Genomic DNA, 23,915 nt, shown 5'->3' on the forward strand with positions numbered 1-23,915 from the left:
ACCCACAGATTTATCTGATTGGTCGGTTTAACACTCACAATTGATTGAATATAGTGCAACAGTGCCCTGTGCCACCCACTTTTTCAGTGGCCATATTTCTGAAAACATGTTTCCCATTCATTTTTTCCCATAGGGAAATTTTTCCCATCTTTGTTAAAAGATTATGATCCATAAACCAAACCAACTAGCAATGAGGTGAATGACAATGTTACAAACTTTGATTTGAAACAAAAAGTATTTGAAAAAGGTACAAAATACAATGGGTAGGTTTCTTTGCTTGTAGAACACATCACTATGTTTGATATTAGAAAAGCAAAGCTAACATGTTGATCTCTAATGAGAACAAATAATGATTGAAATAGTGATGGAACTAATTAAAAGCATGTACACTTCCACTTTTTAGACTGGCCAGTTGGATGCTGTTTTAGCATTTGGCTAACATGAGCTACTTTGGAATAAGCAGCATTTTCTTTTGGATCCTTTGTGTCGGAAGTACAATTATAATGCTTTAAAATGCTATAAGCAGCTTATTAGGGTTTGAAACAGTTGTGGAAATGAATGAATTTACACATCTACCGTATGTTATGATTACAATGTCACATTTGCGAGGTTGTTTCTCAAGTCAGTTAATAGATTAATACTTGCGGTTGTGGTGTGTTCAGTTAACTGACTAATGTTGTTTTCTTAGTTTGGGGTCTGGAGCTTTGGTTCAGTCATTTGTAAAACATACTTTGTGTACTGTTAAGCGTAAAACAGTCGAGATTACAGGAGATCTTCCTCTCGCTGCCTACCATCCATCACTGCTCATGCCCACCACAACAGGTGCTGTGCCCTCCCATCGGCTCTCATTGACTGTCCTGCCCGCCCATCATGGCAACAAAGCTCTCTAATTGGTTCTCGGTGGATTATCCGGGGTTAATTAACTGCCGTCTTTGATGGTGGAAGGCTCTGATGAAGGTCTGTCACGCTGAATAATGGGGCTGCCCGGGACGGAGGCTGAGAGTGTGGCCAGGGTTTCGCCTCCTCTCTTCTCTCCTTCATTCCTGTGTTTCAGCATCTCAGCTATAAAGGATTAATGACACCATTACCATGATTTATTTCTGTGTGGATTTGTGTAGAATCATCAATCTGTTAGGACATTTTATGTTTTTTTCCTTCCATCTAGGCTGATGGTAAATCTTGTATTTTTGTCTTTTTTCTTTTCTTTATGTCTACAGGCAAGCCCGTGATGATTATTACGGAGTACATGGAGAATGGATCGTTGGATACTTTCCTGAAGGTGAGGAAGGCAAAACGGCCATGGCACAAGTCCACACCGATATTCACATGCCATTTAAGATGGTGCCTTACATTTAATTACCTACAGCCAATAAACGAGCATCGCTCAAGGGTATAAGCCACGGATACCTCCCTGAAAGTCTATTACTGGAGGGAAATTAAGCATGGAATGGATGCCTAGTTGAGGCAGCACGGATTCAGTTGCGTACTGTCCATTAGTTCTGTTGTTCAGCGAACGTTCCAAGGTTATTATAGTTTAACTTTTTTGTTTTCAGGATTGTTTGTTTCAGTTTAGTTTTCATTTCATGGAAAATTCTTGCGTTTTTATATACTTATTTTGAATTAAATAATTTCTGTTTAGACTCAACAGAATATTCCCATCTAAAATAGATTTATCATGGGGCTATTTGCATTTTTCAGAGTAATGGTTGAATTAAACTGCATCACGCATTATATTGCCATTTATTTTTGCGGTTTTATTTTTATTTTATTTATTTTTTATTTGCATTAAATATTTTTATTATTAATATAAAAAAAAATCTGCTCACAAATATAGTTTTTGCCTTTGAGTTACACTTTTTTTCGATAGTTCACCTTAAACATTCTACTAACTATAACTTTACAACTACATGACAACTAACTCATTAATTTGCAACTACGTGTCAACTTACTCTCATTAGAATATTAGTAGACTGTTAGGTTAGGGTTGTGGTTAGTAGAATAAGTTGACATGTAGCTGTAAAGTTACTTTTAGTCTGTAGAATGTCTGTTGGAGGACCATCAATATAAATTGTTAGCCGATATTAAGCAGACAGTCTGCTAATACTTTAATCACTGGCAGTTGTCTTGTAGTTGCAAAGCTACTTACTGCATATAGTCAGTAAAATGTCTAAAGTGGACTATCGAAATAAAGCCGTTTTTGTTTTAGTAAACGATAATAACACTTAAGCGTGTATTTGAGTGAACGTGTTGCGAATGTGTCTCATACAGAGACAGGAAGTGAGTAAATGAACTCGGTAGATTTATAATAAGGTTACGCTCGCTCCACCAAGCTGCCATAATGTCTCCTGCAATCCTCACTAATTTATTACCGCCTTTGTCACCCAGCGGATCAGACCACGAAGTTTTATTGCGCACAGCACAGATACGTTTTCCTTTAAGTCAGGACTCTTTTTAATTGCCTACACTTTGAGAAAATGAAAATGAAATCTAACACCCCCCCACCCCTAAAAACGGGCCTGTCTGAGACTTTCGATCTTTCTGCAGCGTACATAATGAATCCCATAAATACCCCCTTAGCCCACATAAAAAGCTAATATAATTATGGGGTCCGTTTTATGGCTAATAGCTCATAGTTCGGCCACCCTGCTACATGTGTTTAATTAGAAGACAGATCAGTTAAGCATCACTTACTAGTAGAAAAACAAATGATTTCTCTCTGTCTCTATGTCTGCGTCTCTCTGCTCTTCCTGTAAGTAGTGTGGCGTCTGACAGTAGATTGATAACAACCAGTTGATCAGGCCGGACGATCAATCAGCGACCACATTTCACAAAACACAGCGTAATTAACTTACCCACATTATGATGCATGAAATACTATACGAGCGCATGTTTCTGATTGATATTGCTCGGAGGTACAAAAGTGGGGTTTTAACAAGATTAGTGTACTGCCCAGATATGGAGATTAAGACACTGAGCTAATTGCTTATTGCGAAGATTGTTTTTGAGGCAAAATGGACGTCTGAGCTCTTTTGTTTAGCTAACAGAGGCACCAAATCCAGATGGTTTTACATTAATAAAGGCCTGTCAACATTATAGCAATTGTGGCAGAAAGAGCTGTAAAACCAGAGGTCAGAGTCTTTTGCATAATGAATCAGAACTCGGGGCAAAACCAATGGAACAGTGAAAATGGACTGTTTGAAAATGCATGAAGTCTGAATAATGTAATGTAGAAATTGTAACAGAGAGCAAATCTTCAGACATTTATGAGCAAATTAATATTCATTTTAATAATATTTATATATATATATATATATATATACATCTGCATGTAAATAAAGGTTACAGTTCAAACCACAATAAGTTTTGCCACAGGAGAACAGTTTAAAGTTATTTAAACCTTTGTTTTCACAGTGTACACCACCTGTAAAATCTATAAAAACTAACATCCGTCACTTTCTCTTGCAGAAGCACGATGGGCAATTTACGGTCATACAGCTGGTGGGGATGATGCGTGGCATCGCTTCAGGAATGAAGTATCTGTCTGACATGAGCTACATCCACCGTGACCTGGCGGCTCGAAACATCCTGGTGAACAGTAATCTGGTGTGCAAAGTGTCCGACTTCGGCCTGTCCAGAGTGCTAGAGGACGACCCTGAAGCTGCGTACACCACACGGGTAAAACACCTTTCCCTGTCAAGGTTATTTCAGAGTCATCATCAATTTTACAAAAACAGGGAATGAGGGAAGAACTAAACGAATAAAAAATTCATGTTGTTTATTGTTTTGTAACATCTTGTTTGCTGTATAAATTCTGCTTTGGTTGCTATTTATTTAGTGTTTTTTTTTTCAGAGCTAGCTTTCATTGCCGTCTCATTTTTTGCGAATACGGTAAATCTGACAAATCCCGTAAGACCTTAGTTAAGAAATATTGATTGAAATGTCTGATCTGATCTGAATAGAGAAAGAGATGTCTCTTATGTTCTTTAAAAGTGTTTGATTGTGTGAATGAACTAAGATGAGACACAGAGAGAGAGAGAAGAGGGATGTTTGAGAAGTGAGTTGGCTTTCTCAGGGGTCAGTTTCTCTGTCCACACAGCATGTATTAATTACATCCGTTTCTGACAGGACAGCCTACACTCGTTCTTCTAGAGCTCTCTGTCCTTCTCAGCTCGGTAATTGGTGAGCACCCCTGTGGATGCGTATGAAGGCCAAGGGCAAGAGAGGGATGCGAGGGTGTGTGTGTGTGTGTGTGTGTGTGTGTGTGTGTGTGTGTGTGTGTGCTTTTGTTTATATTACATTGTGGGAACCAAATGTCCCCACAAGGATAGTAAAACCTGAAATCACCTCCATTGTGGGGACCAGCCAGCGGTCCCCATGAGGGGAACGGGTTAATAAACATACTAAATTATATTTTTTCGAAAATGTAAAAATGCAGAATGTCTCCTGTAAGGGGTAGGTTTAGGGATAGGGGCAGTGTAAGGGGATAGAATATACAGTTTGTACAGTATAAATTCCCATTTTTACCATTACGCCTATGGAATGTCCTCACAAGGATAGCAAAACCCCCTTGTGTGTGTGTGTGTGTGTGTGTGTGTGTGTGTGTGTGTGTGTGTGTGTGTGTGCTTTTGTTTATATTACATTGTGGGAACCAAATGTCCCCACAAGGATAGTAAAACCTGAAATCACCTCCATTGTGGGGACCAGCCAGCGGTCCCCATGAGGGGAACGGGTTAATAAACATACTAAATTATATTTTTTCGAAAATGTAAAAATGCAGAATGTCTCCTGTAAGGGGTAGGTTTAGGGATAGGGGCAGTGTAAGGGGATAGAATATACAGTTTGTACAGTATAAATTCCCATTTTTACCATTACGCCTATGGAATGTCCTCACAAGGATAGCAAAACCCCCTTGTGTGTGTGTGTGTGTGTGTGTGTGTGTGTGTGTGTGTGTGTGTGTGTGTGTGTGTGTGTGTTAGCCTTCAGTGTCTACTCGTGTGGACAAAGCATAGACTCAGCAGGAGAATCTGTTGTCACATGCAAACAAGGGAGGGAGGTGCTTGTACAACCCTGAACGGACCCCTGCAGATTGCCTTTTGATGCTTGTGTGTGTGTGTGCGCCTGAGACGAAATGTGTTTCAACAGGGAGGAACTCTTAAAATATAAGTGTCTCTGACATTCAGCGCCCCGTGCCCCGTTGCTTCAAGCCCTGAAATCATGAAGAGACAAAACCCTTCAGGCCACGCGAGGCAGCCGTTTATGTTGCTGTGACTTTATATAATTAAAAAAAATTGTAAAGATCGCTTTTTGAAATTCTCTTTAAATGATTTTACCCCATGGGCCCTGCTGCCGTTCTTTGGCACTCTCGTCACGTATGTCTATATAGAGTACAGCCAGTTTGTCTTTTGTTTGACTTTGACTGTAGAGATTAACTACAAACTACTGCAGCTATTTAAAAAGGCATTTAGGGAAATACAGACCCCGCCATAGTGCTGGAATGGAAAGGCAAATATTGTATCTATTCTGCTGTTTGTTTATGGGTCTTTCTTTAACTTTCAGAGAATGACATTTCTTAAGACACATTTTTCACACACTCATTAATTTTAGTAGTGTACTACAACGTCCAACCGCGCAGATTTTAGTCATTTTTTATCATGGAAATTACACCACAATGTTGTTTCAGCTACTGTACATCTCAGCTTGTATATTGTGTTGAAATGACGATGATGGAGATTACCATTTTTGGAATGTCTTTCTACAATGTCTTAAATAAACAATTAAGCCATACACTACCATTAAAAAGTTTGGGGTCAGTAAGATTTTTTTTTTTTATGTTTTAAAATAGGTATCTTATGCTCACCAAGGCTGCATTTATTTGCTAAAAAATACAGTAAAAACAATAATATTGTGAATTACTATATTTACAATACGGGAGCCATTACTCCCATTTTCAGTGTCACATGATCCTGCGGAAATCATAATTTTTTTTTAGTATCAGTGATTAAAACGGTTGTGCTGTTTTTTTTTTTTGTTTTTTTTTTTGGGAAACTGACACTTTTTTAAAAAAATGTATTCTTTGATAGAAAGTTCAAAAGAACAGCATTTATTTCAAATATAAATATTTTGTAATATTATTATAAATGTCTTTACTGTCCCATTTCATCAATTGAATGTGTCCTTGTTGAATAAAAGTATTAATTTCTTAATAAAAAAAACATCTTACTGACTCTGACCCCAAACTTTTGAACAGTAGTGCATTTTCACATTTTGTGCATAATTACACACAATAAAAAGCATTATTATATATATATATATATATATATATATAATCTTTTTTAAAAAAAAAATTATTTTTTTATTTTTTACGACGTGTCATATTTAATCCCAAGCTCTTCACTGACACTGTGAACTTGTGTAACCAAGTACACCCTTTTTTTTTTTCTTTTTTTTTTTTTAGAAAACTTGTTTGGTGTGGTAGAAATTATGGCACAAATGAGGGACAATACTACGTTTTGGAAATGACAGATATAATTTTCTGTCATATAGCAAAACAAATTTAAAATCAACACCTGGGACATGAAAGTACCTGATTTTAAAGAAGCACCATCTTTTTATTTCCTTTTTAGGGTGGAAAAATTCCCATTCGATGGACGGCTCCTGAGGCTATAGCGTACAGGAAGTTCACCTCAGCAAGTGACGTTTGGAGTTACGGCATCGTCATGTGGGAGGTGATCTCTTATGGAGAGCGGCCTTATTGGGAGATGTCTAATCAAGACGTAAGTGTCCTTGAGAAACTGGAAACACTCATGTTCTCTCGTGTATTGTTTAAATTGAAATCTGCTCCACTAATATCTAATATCTCCACTAATATCATTTCCATTGAAGCCTTATGGGAGAGGGGGGAGGGCAGAGTCTCCGAGCAGTGTGTCCTTGCAAGTAAAATCTTCCTGCGTGATGTCTGTATAGAAACCGCTCGAATGACAATGGTTTTTAGGAGCCTCATAAACGAGAGCTGTCCAGCTGCTCCTGCATTTAATACAAGCCAGTGAAACACACTTCATCCCTCACTGCTATATTATGCTAACAGTTTCTGACTTCTCCTTTTATTACCATCAGAGGAAATGTCAGAGAAATCTTGAAGACCTTCAGGGCACCGCTGATAATGATTTAGATCTTCTGTGCTCATTCTAAAACACAGAAGAATGTTTCATGTCTAAAAGATCATTTGATTTAAGAACATGAAGTGGCAGAGAACAGGGGCTGTTTTAACAATAGCAATGAGTTATAGTTATAGTCATTTAGGAGATGGCTTACCAATGGATGTTTCATGACTCAATTAAAGGTTCCAATGTTTTACGCCATGGAATAGACAAAAGTTAATTTAGATAAAGTAATATAGAAATGTAAATTTGATGTACCTTACATTAATATACCATGGTAACTACTACTACACTTAATTTTTCCACTAAAGTACAATGATAGCATACCAGGTGCTTGGTATTAGCCATTAACAGTGTTATCAAAAGAAGAAAAGGACAGAAATATTCAGAAAGCTTCTTACATTTGAAAAAAAGATCCTACATTAATTAAGTATGGTTCTGTAGCAACATTAACAACAGCAGCAATGAAACTGGAAAAACTACGTAACCCAAAAATGTGCTTCATACGGTAGCAACTATATTACTGGATTTTACTTGAGTCAATTTTATTTGACTGAATAATAAAAGTTATTTTAAGGGACAAATACAGTAGAAATATATCCTTAAGGTTACATACTGGTCATTTTATGTTGAGTTTACAGACATTTCTTTTAACTCTAAAACACAACATAATGCAAAATGCGTAATTCAAAATATGGGTAAAACACCTGTGAAAAATCACTATGGAAAATCTCTTCATGTTAGCCCTATTTTATGGACTTTTCTTAGAGTGCAGTTTCACGTTTTGTTCGTTGTATTGTATTTTTTTGATGTACAGTATGTGCCTCTGTTTCAGGTGATTAAAGCTATAGATGAGGGTTACAGGCTGCCCGCTCCGATGGACTGTCCCGTGGTCCTCCACCAGCTGATGTTGGACTGCTGGGAGAAGACTAGAAGCGAACGGCCCAAATTTGGGCAGATTGTCAACACTCATGACAAACTCATCCGCAACCCCAACAGTCTGAAAGAGCTTGCCAACAGCTCAGTCTGGTGAGAAACTGATATGAACCTGTGCTTCAGCTTTTCACACTTTGCTTAACCCTGCATTACGGCCACTTTTTTAACCCTAGGTTATGTAATGTTTATAGTGCAATAAATCATGTAAAATCTTGTTTTCCTGTAAAAACATCTAAATATAATTGAAACAATATAAATTGAAGATAAGATCATATACACACTACCATTAATTTTTTTTTTAAAGAAATTAATACTTTTTATGTAATAATGCTTTAAACGTATAAAAAGAGACCGTAAAGGCATTTATAATGTTGCAAATTATTTCTATTTAAAAATGCTGTTCTTTTGAACTTTCTATTCATCATAGAATCCAGAATTTCTGTGTTATTGTGTTATTAAGCAGCACAACTGGTTTCAACATTGACAGTAATAAAATAAATGTTTCTTCAGCACCAAATCAACATATTATAATGATTTCTGAAGAAAATTCAGCTTTGGCATCACTGGAATAAATTACATATTAAAATATAAAACGGTTATTGTAAATTGTAACAATATTTTTTTGTCAAATAAATGCAGCCTTGGTGAGCATAAGAGACTATTAAATTCTTACCAAACTTTGGAATGGTAGTGTACATTTGCAAGGGAAGTGCGTAAAATATTAAGGCTTATTTTCAGAGCATATATCCTTATTTTTATTTTCTTTAGAAAAAATTGTCACATTAATGTAACATTAGTGTCTGAGGTAGACACTTAAAGAGGTTACATGTTCATCACTAAATATGAAAATGAGAAAACTACCCCAAGAGTTTTGCTAATGTAAAATGTGTACAAAAAATGTTTGATCAGACCTGATTGATCCAGATAACCTAAGATGATGTTAGATCAGGGTTATAAAGAACCATTGTTTAACCATTTATTAGCATAGTTTAAATATGCTAAAGTGATGGAAACATGAAACACAAAGAACAACACCAGTTTAAACCAAAGGATTGTCTATTTTAAAGTGCACATTTGAAAGCCACAAAAACATATCCCTAACAGCTCAAATAAATCCTGAGAAAATCCATTCCAGCTTTTCTTTGTCTGCCCCATGAACTCTCAAATCTTTCGTTAAATGTGAGACAACAAGCTGATAAACTCCATATCGTCTAAATATAACCAAACCTAGTGTCACTGATCCTTTTCCAGCAGACATTCATCTCGCAGCTTTGTAAAAAGTCGTTGTGGTATAGATAGCCTGAACCCCTATTGTAAAACCTGACATGAGACAGAGCGCAGACTCCCCCCTCCACCTGCGGTTTATCAGGAGCGCTGGAGACGGAGACGCAGAGTTCACATTACAGCCGTAAAGCTAGTGAGTCAGAGCCCTTCTTGAGATATACGCTTCCTCAAGCCCATCACAATCTCTCTGATTACAGCCCAACCTGCCAGTCATTTTATCCCTCTGTGTCCAAAGAGGACAAAGAAGAACGAGGGTGTTAAATACATCCCAGGTCTGAGATTGAATTGACCCCCGGTTTTCACTCAAACGCTGCTGTCACTCAACATTGTGAGGCTAACCCGTCTGTCACGAGGAACGGAAAGGGAACACAATGGGTTTTAACCTCAACCGCAACTCTTTAACTCTTTATCCTCTTCTCATGAAATTACTTAAGATATGGACTCGCACAGAGAAGTGCAAGGAAGTTCTTGGATCAACTTGCTTTTTTGGTCCGGAAAAATCGCTATCATTATACTCCGAGACAAAAGGCAGTTTGATTAGATTTTTGTTAACTTCAAGCATGAAGCTGAAGCCTTAACACTATAACCTACAATTCCAACGACGATTTATTATGCAAGAGCAGTTTTCCATCTCTGTACTCCGTATTCTTTAGCATTGAACCACACCACAATTGATACAAATCCAATCTCCTTTCCAGGGAAGACCCCACCACCCCAGAGTTCAGCGTGAGTACGGTGGATGAATGGCTAGACGCCATCAGTATGGGCCAGTACAAGGACAACTTCGCCAGCGCGGGCTACGTTTCTCTAGATTCCATACTGTACATCAGCTTGTGGTAAGTTTGTGTATCTGTACTCACATCTTGACAAGTGTTGTCTTGAAATCTGAAAAAAAGAATCAAGGTTTCAATAAGAAAGGATACTTGAGCATCAAATGAGCATATTAGAATGATGAAAATGCAGCTTTGTCAATTCAGCTGCAATATGTGTCATGCAAAAAAGTCGATTGATTTGTATTTTTGTATACAAATGTGCTGCTGGGTAGCTCTGCCCACAAAGCAATCTCTTCGGTTATAAAATTGTGCTCCGCATTAAAAGCACATCAAATAGGTTCTGATTACTGTACTTTTGTTCTCCTTTCAGTAAGGGCAAAACAATTACTCAGAAACCTGAAATGAGACATCAGAGAAAAATAGTTGCTAGAAGGCGTTTATCGCAGTGATGCCATAGAAGAACCATTTTTGCTTCCTCAAAGAACCTTTCAGTGAGCAGTTGTTAAAAGAACCATTTCTTTTTATGTGAAGAACATTGAAATAATCTAAAGAACCCTTTTCCACTCTAAAGAACCTTTTGCGCAATGGAAAGGTTCCATGGATGTTAAAGGTTCTTCATTGAACCATCAATACCAATAAAGAACCTTTACTTTTAAGAGTGTACTGAAATCAAAATGTAAGTTTTTTTAGCTTTTAGTATGAGTATGTTAGCCTTATGGTTATGAATAAGCTGGTGTGTTCCAAAACAATGACAAAATTTGCATTTAGGAGATATAAGCATTCAAAATTCACTTCCGCTAAAATGGATCACGGATGTTTATGACATCACCGTGGACTTCAGCTTTCATCACATCTTCTGTCCAATCAAATACTCTCTAGAATCTAAAGCGTCCCACCCCCTATGCTATAAATACCATCGGGCCAAAGCGACCGTTGACACCTCACAGAGCAATATGGGTTAGAGATGTGTGTTCTATTGCTCAAACGCTCAAGTTTTATTTAGTTTTTCCAACTGTACGTTGTTACGAATAAAATGGTTAGAATTTAATCACACCTCTACTACTGAATCAAACGTATCATCAGTGAATCAAACGTATCATCAGTGCTCGGATTCGCTTCCATTGTGTACGACTTGCAGTCTGTGAGGTAAACTAAACGCTATTGGCTATTTGAAAAGGGGGAGGAGCCATTCAATATGTCCCACCGTAGCTTCCTGTTTCAGTGGAAATTATGTCGACACATCCTACAAAGCTGTGCGTTCCAAGGCACTTCAGTGGGCCTTTAAATATATTGTTCTTTAATTAATTCTTGTACAACCAAACACCAATTATGCATGATTTCTTCAAACGTTTTCTCTTTTTGTGTCCCTTCTTCCTCAGTGAGTTAAGCAAGATGGGTGTGACTCTGGTGGGGCACCAAAAGAAGATAGTCTCTGCCGTCCAGAGTTTGCACGCACAGGGGACACACGTGCAGGTATAACAAGCCTGAGAGCGTACAGACTGAGAGAGTTAACAACTGCTCCCACTACAGTCCCATCAGCAGCTTCACTGTACAGTTCCCACCCTGGATGTTTCCGCATACGACCCTTTCGTCAGCGCTCTGGCTTCCGTCCATGCACGTCCGAGCTTCCTACGAGCCGAGGGACACACCGAGACCGATCTGCAATCGCTTGACAAGGCCACGGCAAATCAGATATGAAGTATGGTTATTAAACAAAAAAAAAGGAACAATAATACATTAGGGACAATTCACAGCTTGTGTTTTACAGTTTCAACGTTTGCATTTCATTTGTGATCTTTTGCATATCAAAGGTCGGACTATTCATGAAAATGAGGGTTGTTTTTTCTTTTTATCACATCCATGTTTGGGATATCGGTCTGTTCTTCTACATCCACTATAAGCCACAGTACCATAACAGAAGATGTTTATAGTATATTTATTTTGTCATAATTGAGGCAATGGTTGAGCACCGATGGATTCGCGTCGCTGAATCCAATATTCAGGCGAAAAGAAAAGTGTGCGTTCCACCAGCAAAGATGGCACCCGCAACGACGAAGGAGAAGTGTGAGGCCGGCGCAGGACGGCGAGATGAGATAAGAGCATTATATTATGTTTAGCTGATAAATAACTGCTCTTCACTCGTCGCTGTGTTCCTTATGCGAACAGGCGCTGAAACAGTGCAAGCATTTGAATAAGAAACCGTTTGACTTCCAGATAAAAAGTGAAATGTTATTTGTGTCCATTCGCCGCACAGACACGTTGTTCCACTGCAGCGAAAACGACTTCGAAACATTATTTACGTCATCATAACGTGTGTGTGTACACGTCCGCATCGTCTTTACGCGTATTTACGTCATCATAACGTGTGTGCGTGTACCACGTCCGCATCGTCTTTACGTTTACACTCGTAGTGCGTGACGACATATACTATTGTACTATAGTGTATAAAATGTACAGTGTTGATTTAAAAAACGAAGACAAAATCGAAAAAACACGAGAAAAACTAGAATGTTTGTAATGATGTACTTTTATTTAGTATGAAGAGGAGTTAGTGGTCGTGTGGTGCGTTATCACCGCTGTCTGCTGATGTGCGATAATAACTCATCTCTGGAATGTAGCATGGATCCTAAGCTTCGTCTTTGATTGACAGGTGACAGTGACTGCAGTTTTTTCACTCAAGTGGTGCCCTTAGCTGCTTGACATTAGATGCCTTATTAACTGTGCAGTTCTCTCTCTTTTTTCTCGTCCTCCCCTTAGAAATGATATCATGAAGTATAATGTATATAGTATTTATCATTGCGTCACTGAGAAGCTGGAGCTCGATATTAAAGCCAGGCTCGACATGTTTACCGTTGTTTTAGTCTGCTGTTTGTGGAAACGCATTCGATCCGCGCCGCTCTCGCGGGAGCCGCGGGTCCATGTGGTATAGGGACGGAGAGGTTTTAATAAATCTATTGGGCTGAACTAAATTCCTCATGCTAACTTTACTGAGACTGATTTGCTGCACTGTATATTTTTGTACTAGTGAGGTTGTTCTGTAAAGTCAAAGTCTACCTGTTTTATTTAAATATATATGAGACAAATACAGGAACGGATGGTACTGAGAGATAATCATATTTCAGTTCATGATCATGATTCCCTGACATCATTTCAAATTTTGATTTCTTTTATGTCATTAATTGTTTTGACGCTTCAGCACAACACTGTAACTAATCGCAAGAGCTACTCAGAATATGTCGGGTTTCGCTGAAAGGATTCAAATATGCTAAAATATCTACAATCAAAACTCTTTTAAAATGGAATTATGAGTCAAATAAATATGTCAGATTTCTGTCTGCAGAATCCGAGTGGCTTTAACTAAGCACACACAACCACAGTTCCTTCAGTATATTTTTAAGGAAAATCCATCATCATCTGTCATTAGATTATGTACAGTATAACTGGGAAATTTGCATAAATGCTGAAAATCTTTAAACATATACCATGTTGACATAAACAGCAAAAACAAAACATTTAAAAATGTAAATCATTCCAATATTGCTAATGGGTCACACTACTATTGCACTTTTCTTTTAATTTTGCATATTTTAACGAGAGAAAAACACACTTCTTTAAACAAGCGATTATGCATTTAGCTGAATTAATTTGTTCTATCCTGATGAGTTAATGAATCTTATAGTCTTAATCTGAGATTTCAATATGCAAAATAATTGCAGAAGGCCAAAATCTCATCCATTTTTATGCAAATTTTTTCATCTAAAATTAAATCTATTCAACTCTGTCTCGGGAGGCAATATGCTGATGTGGCAAAATTGGCTGCACCAAATCCCATTGAAACAATAAAAACATGATTGGACGATGATGCTGATAATGGCAATATTATTAATAACCATTAATAAAACATAAGCTCCAAATTTGACTACTGCAACATAAACATTCTGGTTTTGAAAATACAGCTGAGGAAAGCAATCTATCTGTATCTGCTCACCAAATGAATCAAAGCAGGTGGTTGTGTGACTAAACAGTGTTAGAAGGATGTGGAATGTTGTTAATATGATAGATGAACATTGCTTATGAAGTTGTTGTCTTTTGTTCTGCCCTGGCTCTGTACATGTGTTTGGGCTGATCCTTTGTGAATGATCTCTGTTCTTTTTGTAAGCTATGTGCCCATCATCTCTTCACACACTGTAGGTTTCTATGAGCTCGCAAAAAAAGAGTGTACGCATTGAGGTTCTTCATGTCGCTGTAATAAATGCTAATATTTTTAATTTCTCACCTGAAGCTTTGGCATCTCTTTTCCTTCTTCTCTAAATGCACCTCTGCATCATGCAAATGCATCACACACGCAGACGCCATGGGACTCAAACGTTTGTATACCTAAACTTCGGTTTAGACTAGGGGTGTTAAAATGCACTGATGCATCCATCGAACAATAGCAATGCATTATATGCAAGTCACAATGATGTGTATTGTATTGCACATCCGAAATACTGTAAAATGCCCAATTTTAAATAGTGCAAAATTCAGGGAAAAATTATATACATCAATTGTATAAACTGGCCAAACTCTAGTTAGACTTATTGAAATATTTTAAAGGCTTTATGAATAACACCAAAATAGTGAAATCAAACTGTGACACATCTTGTGATTTTTTTTTTCCAACTAAAAAAAAAAAAAAAATGTGTGGACCTTTTAGAATGAAATCTCTCTCATATATATATATATATATATATATATATATATATATATAATTTGTAAGTCCAAGCAGAATTAACTAAGGTTTGTTTAAATTTACAATAAGAGGCACAAAGAAGAACTAAACCACCCAGTAGAGCATCCTAATGAGGCTATAACTGCAAAAAGTCCTATTTTTTATTTATGAACGCATTTATGATAAGCAAAACAGGGCCTTTTTGACCTGCACGCTGTGCCAGAGACGGATGTCATATTCTCCAGAGAGAGAGAACAGGTCAGAGAAGGTCAGCTTTTAAAAGCACTCCTGCCTCTCTTCTCACTCTATGTTATGGCCATTACAACCAATCCCCACTCTCTTGTTCTCTCCTTTGTCTTGCTGTGCATTATACAGCATGCACGCACACACAGATCATATGGAGCACATAGTCATTTTTCAGCCATCATTAGTATGGCAGGCGGACAGATTTATGGGCAGCCTGTAGGGCCACAATAATACAATCAGCAGGCAAGACAGTGCAGATGAACATTACGGACTGTTTTTCAAACAAATCATATTGCATTACATAAGTTCAAACAGTACACAAATCATCTCTAACAGTACGCTTTTGCCATAGCGTGTCAGAACGCTCCTCGCTGCCGCAGTGCCTCAGCTGAGAACAGAAAGAAATGGAAGTAGTTTCTCCATTTAATGAGTATTACATGGGCTTTTGTGTTCCCATTACACAATGATTAAAAACAGTGTTTATAGAGTAGACAAATCACAAGTGTGGGAAGTTTTCTTGTTAAGCAAAGAGGTATAAAAGGTATCATCAGCAGCACGGTTTGTTTATTTTGCATTGCGCTGCGAGCGTGTGCAGGGCCGTCATGAAATAAGTGTGTGGCGTTCATTCAGGGCAATTTTTACAAGGGGCAGGGGTCAGTTTTCCAGCGCTTCTGTCCGAACCCTCCGGAGGTCTGAGTGGATCTATATCGCACCATCCAGACTCGGGCTCCTGTGTTCTTTTAATGCCTTCTGCACTCACATTAAGAGACACCTAAGCCCCTGTCTGACAGCATGACTGAGAGGGGTAATTAGGCTAAACACCCTCGGGACTCTCTACGATGTGCGTGTGTGTTACAAAGAGAGTGAGTAAAAGTGAATTTGTTGGGTTAGTGCGTATCTGCGTTTGTTCAGAGTGAATCTGTGCAGTGTACGAGTTTGTGCACGTGGCCGACAACCCCATCCGTCACAGTTTGGCCTTTCGAGCCTTCTTCGCCACACCATATAACCTTTTCAAATTATGTCAATGTGTATTTCAAAATGAATCAATATGTCATACTGTGGCCGATTGTTCACATCTGCTAATATATGGACATGGGCCTAATTTGTGGTTTGGTAAAATGACACATTATCACGGGGTGATCCATCACGGCGTCCTAAGTGACAGCCGGTCATCCTTTCTGCCCTGCTTACTGGTGTCATATGATTGCTTAATATGGTGAACATGACAAAGGGAGATTGAAGAGGATTCAATTTGGGTCACGTGACTGGATGGCGCGACTGTCCGGGAACCGATCCGTTCCCACCGCGCTCTCTCTTGGATGTGTTTGACTGGGAAGCACTTAATACATTAAGCTTGGACACATATTTCTTGCTAATTCAAAGCCAGTCCAATCCGAAAATAAAATATAGTTAGATAAATGTGGAAATAAATTTGAATTAGATTCATTTTCCTTTTACTCTTAGTGTTTTATTTGTCACGTAATCCTCCTGGTTGATTAGCGTTGACATTTAGCATTAGCTCCCAGTGCGCCCGGCCTTTACTTTCATTAAGGCAAAAACAAAACGTTCAGAACGTGCCATCTTTACACGACAGCGAATAGCAAAAAGGTCAGACACCGTAGCAGTTTGATCACTACTAAAATCCTAAAGGAAGTCTAGTATGCTAGTCATGCTAGCTCACAGTGTCTCAGCTCAAACTGACAGCGTTTTACATGTCAGCCTGTGACTGCTGAACCTACACAGCTAATGCTGTTTGAACAGATGTTGTTTTTCATAAAAATATGCCATACATGTCAGTTTACTTTTCTGTGTCACTTCCTCTTTGTAAACAAAATCGCATTTTTTGCTCAGTGAGAAAAAGAAAAAAAAAGCCCAGGCGGTTTTACTCACATATTGAGATGCTTGGGGAACATCGAACATGTGATTGCGCGACAGTCCTCTGTGTTTAATATGATCCGGCTCCTCACTGAGCTATTGTTTGACTGTGGTAGAGGATGAGCCACAGGAAGTGTGGGAGAATTTCAGCTCACAAAGGCGATCTTCACGTTTAACTAGATTAGTCCGGTCGTCATCCTAATCCACTTCACCAAAACACATCTATAGGGACGGCTTACTTACAAACAGGGCTGCCGTGGCTGTTGTAGACGGGTTCAGCGAGGGCCCTGTGAATGGTGTTTTTGATGATTGTACAGCTAGACCATTGTAAGCGGCTTTATTAAAATTGAAAATCAGCCACACTGGGACTCAATGAATGGTTCAGGAATTTGCATGTTCAATAGGGGCTTTCCTGAACTGCAACCATAAAACAATTTTCTATATTACACCCCAAAGTAATATCTTAGTCCTTAAATAGTGGTGCTGTCTAGTGGTTAAACATCTGCTTTGGTTATCAAAAGGCTGTCGGTTTGGCGGTGGATTTCACCACTGCCCTTGAGCAAGACACATAATTACTTTTTTTTTCTAAATAAACACATGTGTGTTTTTATATTGTTTTGGGTAATGCATATGGTTTTTATTGTGCAGTGTGGAGAACTTGGGGGCATCTATTGTACACTATACAATACAATTTAGAAGGTGCTTCAAACAAATACATTCATGTTCTATATATTGTATTTATTTAATTGCTTATACTGGAGAGCCGACTACTTGTTCACAGTATAAAAATAAATAATAAAACCAATAAAATAAAATAAAACTTTATTACAACAACAACAAAACAAGCAATCCAGGCAAGGTGATACTGACTTACTTAGCTATAGCGAACATTTAGAAAAGTAAAGCATAATTGTACTAATGCAGTAAAATAATGTTTTATTATTAACAGAATTAAATGATGAAATAACATTATACAAAAATAGAATCATATTATAGAATGTTATTGATTTTATTAGTGCTGTCAAATTGATTTATCATGATTACATCTATAGGAATGGCTTACACTAATATGTATGTATATATATATATATATATATATATGTATATATATATATTTATAGTATACTGTATATTAAACACATATATTATATAAACAAAAACTTATGTTAGATGTGATTCATTGCGATTAATCGATTTGACAGCACTAGTTTTAATAAAAAAAGATACACTTTTTCATTAACTTCAAAGTGTCATCTTTCGCTAGAAAATAACATAACAGAAAGTTGCTATGCAACAAAAACAATGACTCAATAAGGCACACTGACATGGAGAACAAAGTCATCATGGGAATATCATGTGGCTTAAAATGCTGCATATTGCTATCATCACATTTACATTCATGCATTTAGTACACATTTATCCAAAGTGACCGAGAAAAGAGGAACAAAAGCAGATTTTATGGAATGGCAACATATCAGGACTCCACACTGCAGCCATCACTTTGCCATGCACGATCAGCTGTTGGCTTTGACAGTAGAGATGTTACTTCACAGACGGCACACGTTAATTAGAGCCTGTTGGAACAGATGCCCGTCTATCAGCCTGCTCGAAAAGCATTCTACCATGCATACAGCATCATTTACAGAAAAGTCTAACTTCACAGACTTATGTGCTGATGAATCAGCATCTCTTATTCCACAACCACACTTAGTTTAGTCAGGAAGTCTTTAAATGACCTTGGCTTGTACGCTTACTGTAGTTGATGCCGTTTTGTATCTCACTTTAATCAAACCGTTCATACAATCGCCTCTTGCTGTGCTTGTTTCCATTCCAAGTCATAGCATTTTCTTTCAAAGCATTTCCTGCCTCAAATTTTCATTAGGTATCACAGTTCCTAATTCAATTTGAAAAGTGAGTATGGCGCTTTAAATTGCATTACATGCATGGGCCGCATCGTGCCCGCTTTGATCAGCGCTACAGTGAGATCCCCGCTCAATACTGTTGACCCATGCAGGAAAGAATGCGCTCGTTGCATTCTGCCATGCCAGAAGAATAATAGAAGAAAGGGGGGAGCTGTCACCATCTACGCTATGTGTTGTCCTTGCTTTCCACCAGCTCCGGGCAGGACGCCAGCATTCCCATTGTGAGTGTTATAGTGAACCGCTCAATAACATTTGGTTGACTTTCCTCTTTCAAAAAGGGCATTATTTGGGGGTTTTGTGGGGAGTCGGTGCATCGTACAGGAAGTTTTTTCTCCAGCTAGTGCTCAGTGGAGGTCTGGATTTCCTCTAACCCTCTGCAGATGTGCTGTTCTTTGGTGCACAGCTGGCACTCGTTCCTGGAAGAGTCGCCTCTGCCGGTTGCAGTTGATTGTGGGGTGAAAAATGAGCGTCGGTCCTGTCTTTTTCGTGGCGTGTTCCAGAAACATCGTGCCACATCTTGCAAACGTTAAATCGCAGAATGCCCCATCTGAGCGCTGGAAAAGAGATATTAAGGAAAAGATTATGGTGGATGATGCCATTGTGTGAGCTCAGGGAAATCTAGGTTTATGCTGATGGGCTTTTGGCCACACACAGACACCGCTCTGAGCAAATTCTATTCAGGTACTCTTTTTTAAAAACTTTTCCTGGCTAAAAATGTTCCAGAAAGACGCAGACTGACATGTAAAGTATCTTTTTTTATATACTTGACATTTAGGGACAGTTAAATCTCATCTGATACAACCTAAAAAGGTAAGGTTGACAGTGCAGTTAATGCATAGGCATCATTGAAAATGTTTGCAAACTTAATATAAACAAGTTTCTACGTTCATAAAGAGATTCTACCTGTCATTGATATATCTCCTGTTTCCAAGCAACATACTGTATGTGTGCAATTAGATTATTTAGATGAGTATACAGCACATTTATGAAGAATTCCCTTTATCATTTGTTTGCATTAACATTCTATTGCATTTATGCATTTGGCAGACGCTTTACCATTCCAGGTATTTTTTTTCTTCTTCTGTTTTTTTCCAGGAGTGAAAAACTGCACATTTTAATAATCTAAAGAACCTGTTCCCACTATAAATAACCTTTTGTGTAATGGAAAGGCTGCGTTGTTGTTAATGGTTCTTCATGAAACCAAAGAAGCCAATAAAGTCCTTTTATTTTTTTAAGAGTGTAGTGATACACTCACTACATGAGAGTAGTGATATCACTTGAGCTACAGCAACTGAATTTGTAACATTTTATTTCCACACAGAAAAATCCTCAAACTATAGCTTTGTGAACATGTTTAGCAGGTCAAAAAGCCCAACTGCAATCACAGGATTTAGCTGAGTGGAGAACGAGCTTGTTTAAATCACACTGTTCTCCCAAACTTGGGTTACAACCTGACACCTCAGCGAGCATTGATTTCCCCAGCACACTGAAACGCTTGTCCCTCCTGCATCACTGCATGTACATGAAAAAAATGAAAACGCAATTGGAAGATTGAAAGTGGAAAAGTAGTCATGTAGTTGGGATATATCTGAAAAAGCAGAAGAGGGAATGAGAAGCAAACTAAGACTGCACATAGAGAGAGAGAGAGAGAGAGAGAGAGAGAGAGAGAGACAGAGAGAGAGAGAGAGAGAGAGACTCCCACACTTCTACTCTGGTACTATAATGATGAGTGATTGGAGGAAAAGATGATCTGGTACGTTGGGCGAGCAGAAGTGGAGAGATGAGTATACTCGTGGATGGAGATGAAAGATGATGGAGGGCTGTCTCACACTCACAGCAGAGAAAATAACTGCACTGCTACATTACACACAATTCAGCGCTGATGATTTGATCTGATACATTATAGTACATGCAGCATATATTCCGTATTCGGTTCTGACAGTTACATGAAGCTCGATCTGCGTCACAGCTGAAGTGGAAAATGCATTCCAGCATGTGAAAAATGTCCAAAACATGAAATAACCCGAAACAGAGTTCATTTCATCTTAAAAAAGTGGATTTGTTGGTCTTAAGTCATTTAAGCTGGTTCAACCAGCTGATAAAATCCCAAGCCCTTAAAACCATCAAAAAACACTGTAAATCTACTATAAATAGCTAAATATGGTAACACTTAAGTTTAGGGTCCTCACTATTATCTAGTTGCTTGTTAGCATGCATATTACTAGGTTATTGGCTGTTTATTAGTAGCTGATTTTATAAAGCACATATAATGCCTTATTCTCCATGACCATATATTCCTTAATCCTAGCCAATTCTTAAACTTTACAACGAATAAGCAGAAATTAGATTTGGAGTTAATAGAGATAATTGAACCATAATCTAAAGTGTGACCATATATCTCAGCATAGATATAGTCGTGATCATGACTTTGAATGATTTTTTCAATTTTGTAAAAGAGTTATTTAGCAAAATGTCAAAGCTGTGCTTTCATTACCAGAGGATCAGGAATTCATTTATGTAGGCCTATTTGCACTGCTTGTCTAATGAAGACCTTGTCCTTTTCAGGTGAAAACACATAAATGGGGGAGTAAAATATGGAAGAAATTATTTTTGGGTGGACTTTTCCTGCCAATTCTTCATTTAAGTAAAAACTGCCTTTTCAATATATTTTTCTCCAAATGACCTGTGAATAGGTCAATGAGTTCACTTTTTTCTTTTCTTTTTTTCTCTCTCTTAACACTCAACATTCATTCATGATTTTTATTTTTCATGAAAGGAGTTATTTATCAGAATGACAATGCCGCTAGTTCATACAATCAAATTGAATGGTGATTTCAATTTAAACTAATTATTTTTTTCTTCACAGAAAGGTACCACATTCTTGAAATATAGTTTAAACTGCTTGTCTAATGAAACTGGTCGACCTGGTTTAAGTGTTCGTTCAGTAAATAAAAACATATAAATGATAAATTATATATAGCCTATTTTTAAATTTCAGCCGATCAATTCCTGTAACCCTTAATTGAAAACTGACTTTCTTTTCAAAATCTTTTTCTCCTAATCAACTGTAAATCCAGAGCATTTTAGATCAATGAGGTCAATTCCAGTTCTGAAAAGAAGGCGTGAGTGCGTTTCCAGTGAAATGTGAACTTCTCCGCCCCCGTTCACTCCCAATCCAATCCCATTTCCAGAAGACTGCAGTCCATCCGCAGCCCATTTCCACCTGCACGCGGCAGAAGATGGGAACAGGCACTGGTGGCTTGATCAATTTCCCTCAGCCACGCCCACCCTGGAATGGAGTAATCTCTGGCAAACTGTGCAATCGAACAGCGCTGTCAGTCAAACCAGCCTCTGACACTTACCAAAAGTAGTTAAGTTAATGAAAAATCCACCCCCCTCCAACTGAAATAGACCCCATCACAAACAACAGTGTGTGAATACGGCAGTGAGGGGGGAAAAACATCTTGAACAATGCAATTACTGGAACAAAACAAAAAATAAATAGATTTTTACACAATGTGCCTCAGTTTGCAGAGGCATCCAGTCGCAAAGGAAAATGAAAGGCTTTATAAGGCTTCGGGGCTGCGAGTTGAAAGACTGCAGATACTCAGGAGAGATCAGACTAGAAGACAGTGAAATGTTTCTGGATTTCCATTCAATGCCCCTAATTACACAATTTATGATTCTCCAGAGGACCTCAAGGGCTCCTAAATAAAAGAAACAATTACAAACATGCAAACAGAAAAGGAATAATTGCGTCTGTGACTATGCCACGCTGCCTGGAGACGTTTCATTTGACTGAACTCTGTCCTCCAGTGACTGGCTCCTTAAAGCCTTAAAGTTGCTTTGCTTTAGATTACGCTATCTTCTGAAGTACTGTTTGCCAAAATTACACTCGTTTAGATTGCTTGAAAAGAACCAATTGAGAACAGATATTGGCCCTGTTGAAAGGACCAGCATACTTTTTGGTCATTTGTTGGTATCACAGGTATTCGTGAGTGATGTTTAAATAGATGGACAGATATATGCTAAAACAGACATATATTGACATAAATAGTCAATATATATATATAGCCAACATCTAACATAAACATGTCCAGTAAAAGCAGTAGCTAATATTGTGAAATATTATTACAAATTAAAATAACTATTTTCTATTTGAACATATTTAAAAATGTAATTTATTCCTGTGATGCAAAGCTGAATTTTCAGCATCATTACTCCAGTCTTCATGATCCTTCAGAAATCCTTCTAATATGCGGATTTGGTGATCAATAAACATTTCTTATAATTATCATTATTATTATCAATGTTTAAAACAGTTGTGCTGCTTAACATTTTTGTGGAAATGGTGATACATTTTTTCAGGATTCTTTGATAAATAGAAAGTTCAATGAACAGCATTTATTTATTTTTATTAAAATGAATTTGTTACATTTATTAATGGATTTATTTTATATAAATCTTATGTAACATTATAAATGTCTCCATTGTCCCTTTTGATCAATTTAATGCACTCTTTCTTGATAAATAAAGACAAAAGTTAGGAAACTATCATTTGTGTAATATATTATTTAGGTTACACATTATTCATTTACAGTATATTTCATTATACATTTCTTTATTTAAATTTTATTTTTATTTTTTAAAGGACAAATTAACAGCATGGCTAGTCTACCAGCACCAAACTAATCTGAACTATACAAAAAAAGACCCGGTTAAGTTCCTCTGGGAAGAACACATGCATGAGAGAAGAACTTTATGACTCCAATTTATCTTGAAACAAGTGTTTGTGAAATGTCAAAATTGTAGCACGGCACCAGAAACTCATTTTGCATCAATAAACACGCTTTGTTCCAGTGCTAGAAACTATAAAACGTTTTACACTTGAAGTAATGAACTAATATACTAGGACTCCCTCTCCTCCTGCTATGAGAGTTCTTTGTCTTTGGTTAAAGACTGTTTTATTGCTCTTGGACATATCTGGATGTGTTTACATTTGAGGAGCTGA

At 37.7% G+C, this 23,915-nt stretch overlaps 1 protein-coding gene across 4 annotated transcripts in view; it reads left to right on the top strand.

Moving 5' to 3' along the window:
• epha4b (eph receptor A4b) overlaps positions 1-14,425 on the top strand; it is a 112,591-nt gene extending 98,166 nt beyond the window's left edge. For all 4 annotated transcript variants that reach the window (XM_079612574.1, XM_079612575.1, XM_079612576.1 and 1 more), the window contains 6 exons: positions 1,218-1,279; positions 3,466-3,675; positions 6,624-6,773; positions 7,993-8,186; positions 10,076-10,213; positions 11,530-14,425. In XM_079612574.1, the coding sequence (XP_079468700.1) occupies positions 1,218-1,279; positions 3,466-3,675; positions 6,624-6,773; positions 7,993-8,186; positions 10,076-10,213; positions 11,530-11,629 (854 nt within the window). In that variant the 3' untranslated portion in view covers positions 11,630-14,425. The remainder of the gene's footprint in view (positions 1-1,217; positions 1,280-3,465; positions 3,676-6,623; positions 6,774-7,992; positions 8,187-10,075; positions 10,214-11,529) is intronic.
• Positions 14,426-23,915: the final 9,490 nt, after the last annotated feature.

The sequence above is a fragment of the Phoxinus phoxinus genome, assembly GCF_949152265.1.
Source record: "Phoxinus phoxinus genome assembly, chromosome: 5".
In the NCBI taxonomy this organism is placed as follows: Eukaryota; Metazoa; Chordata; class Actinopteri; order Cypriniformes; family Leuciscidae; genus Phoxinus; species Phoxinus phoxinus.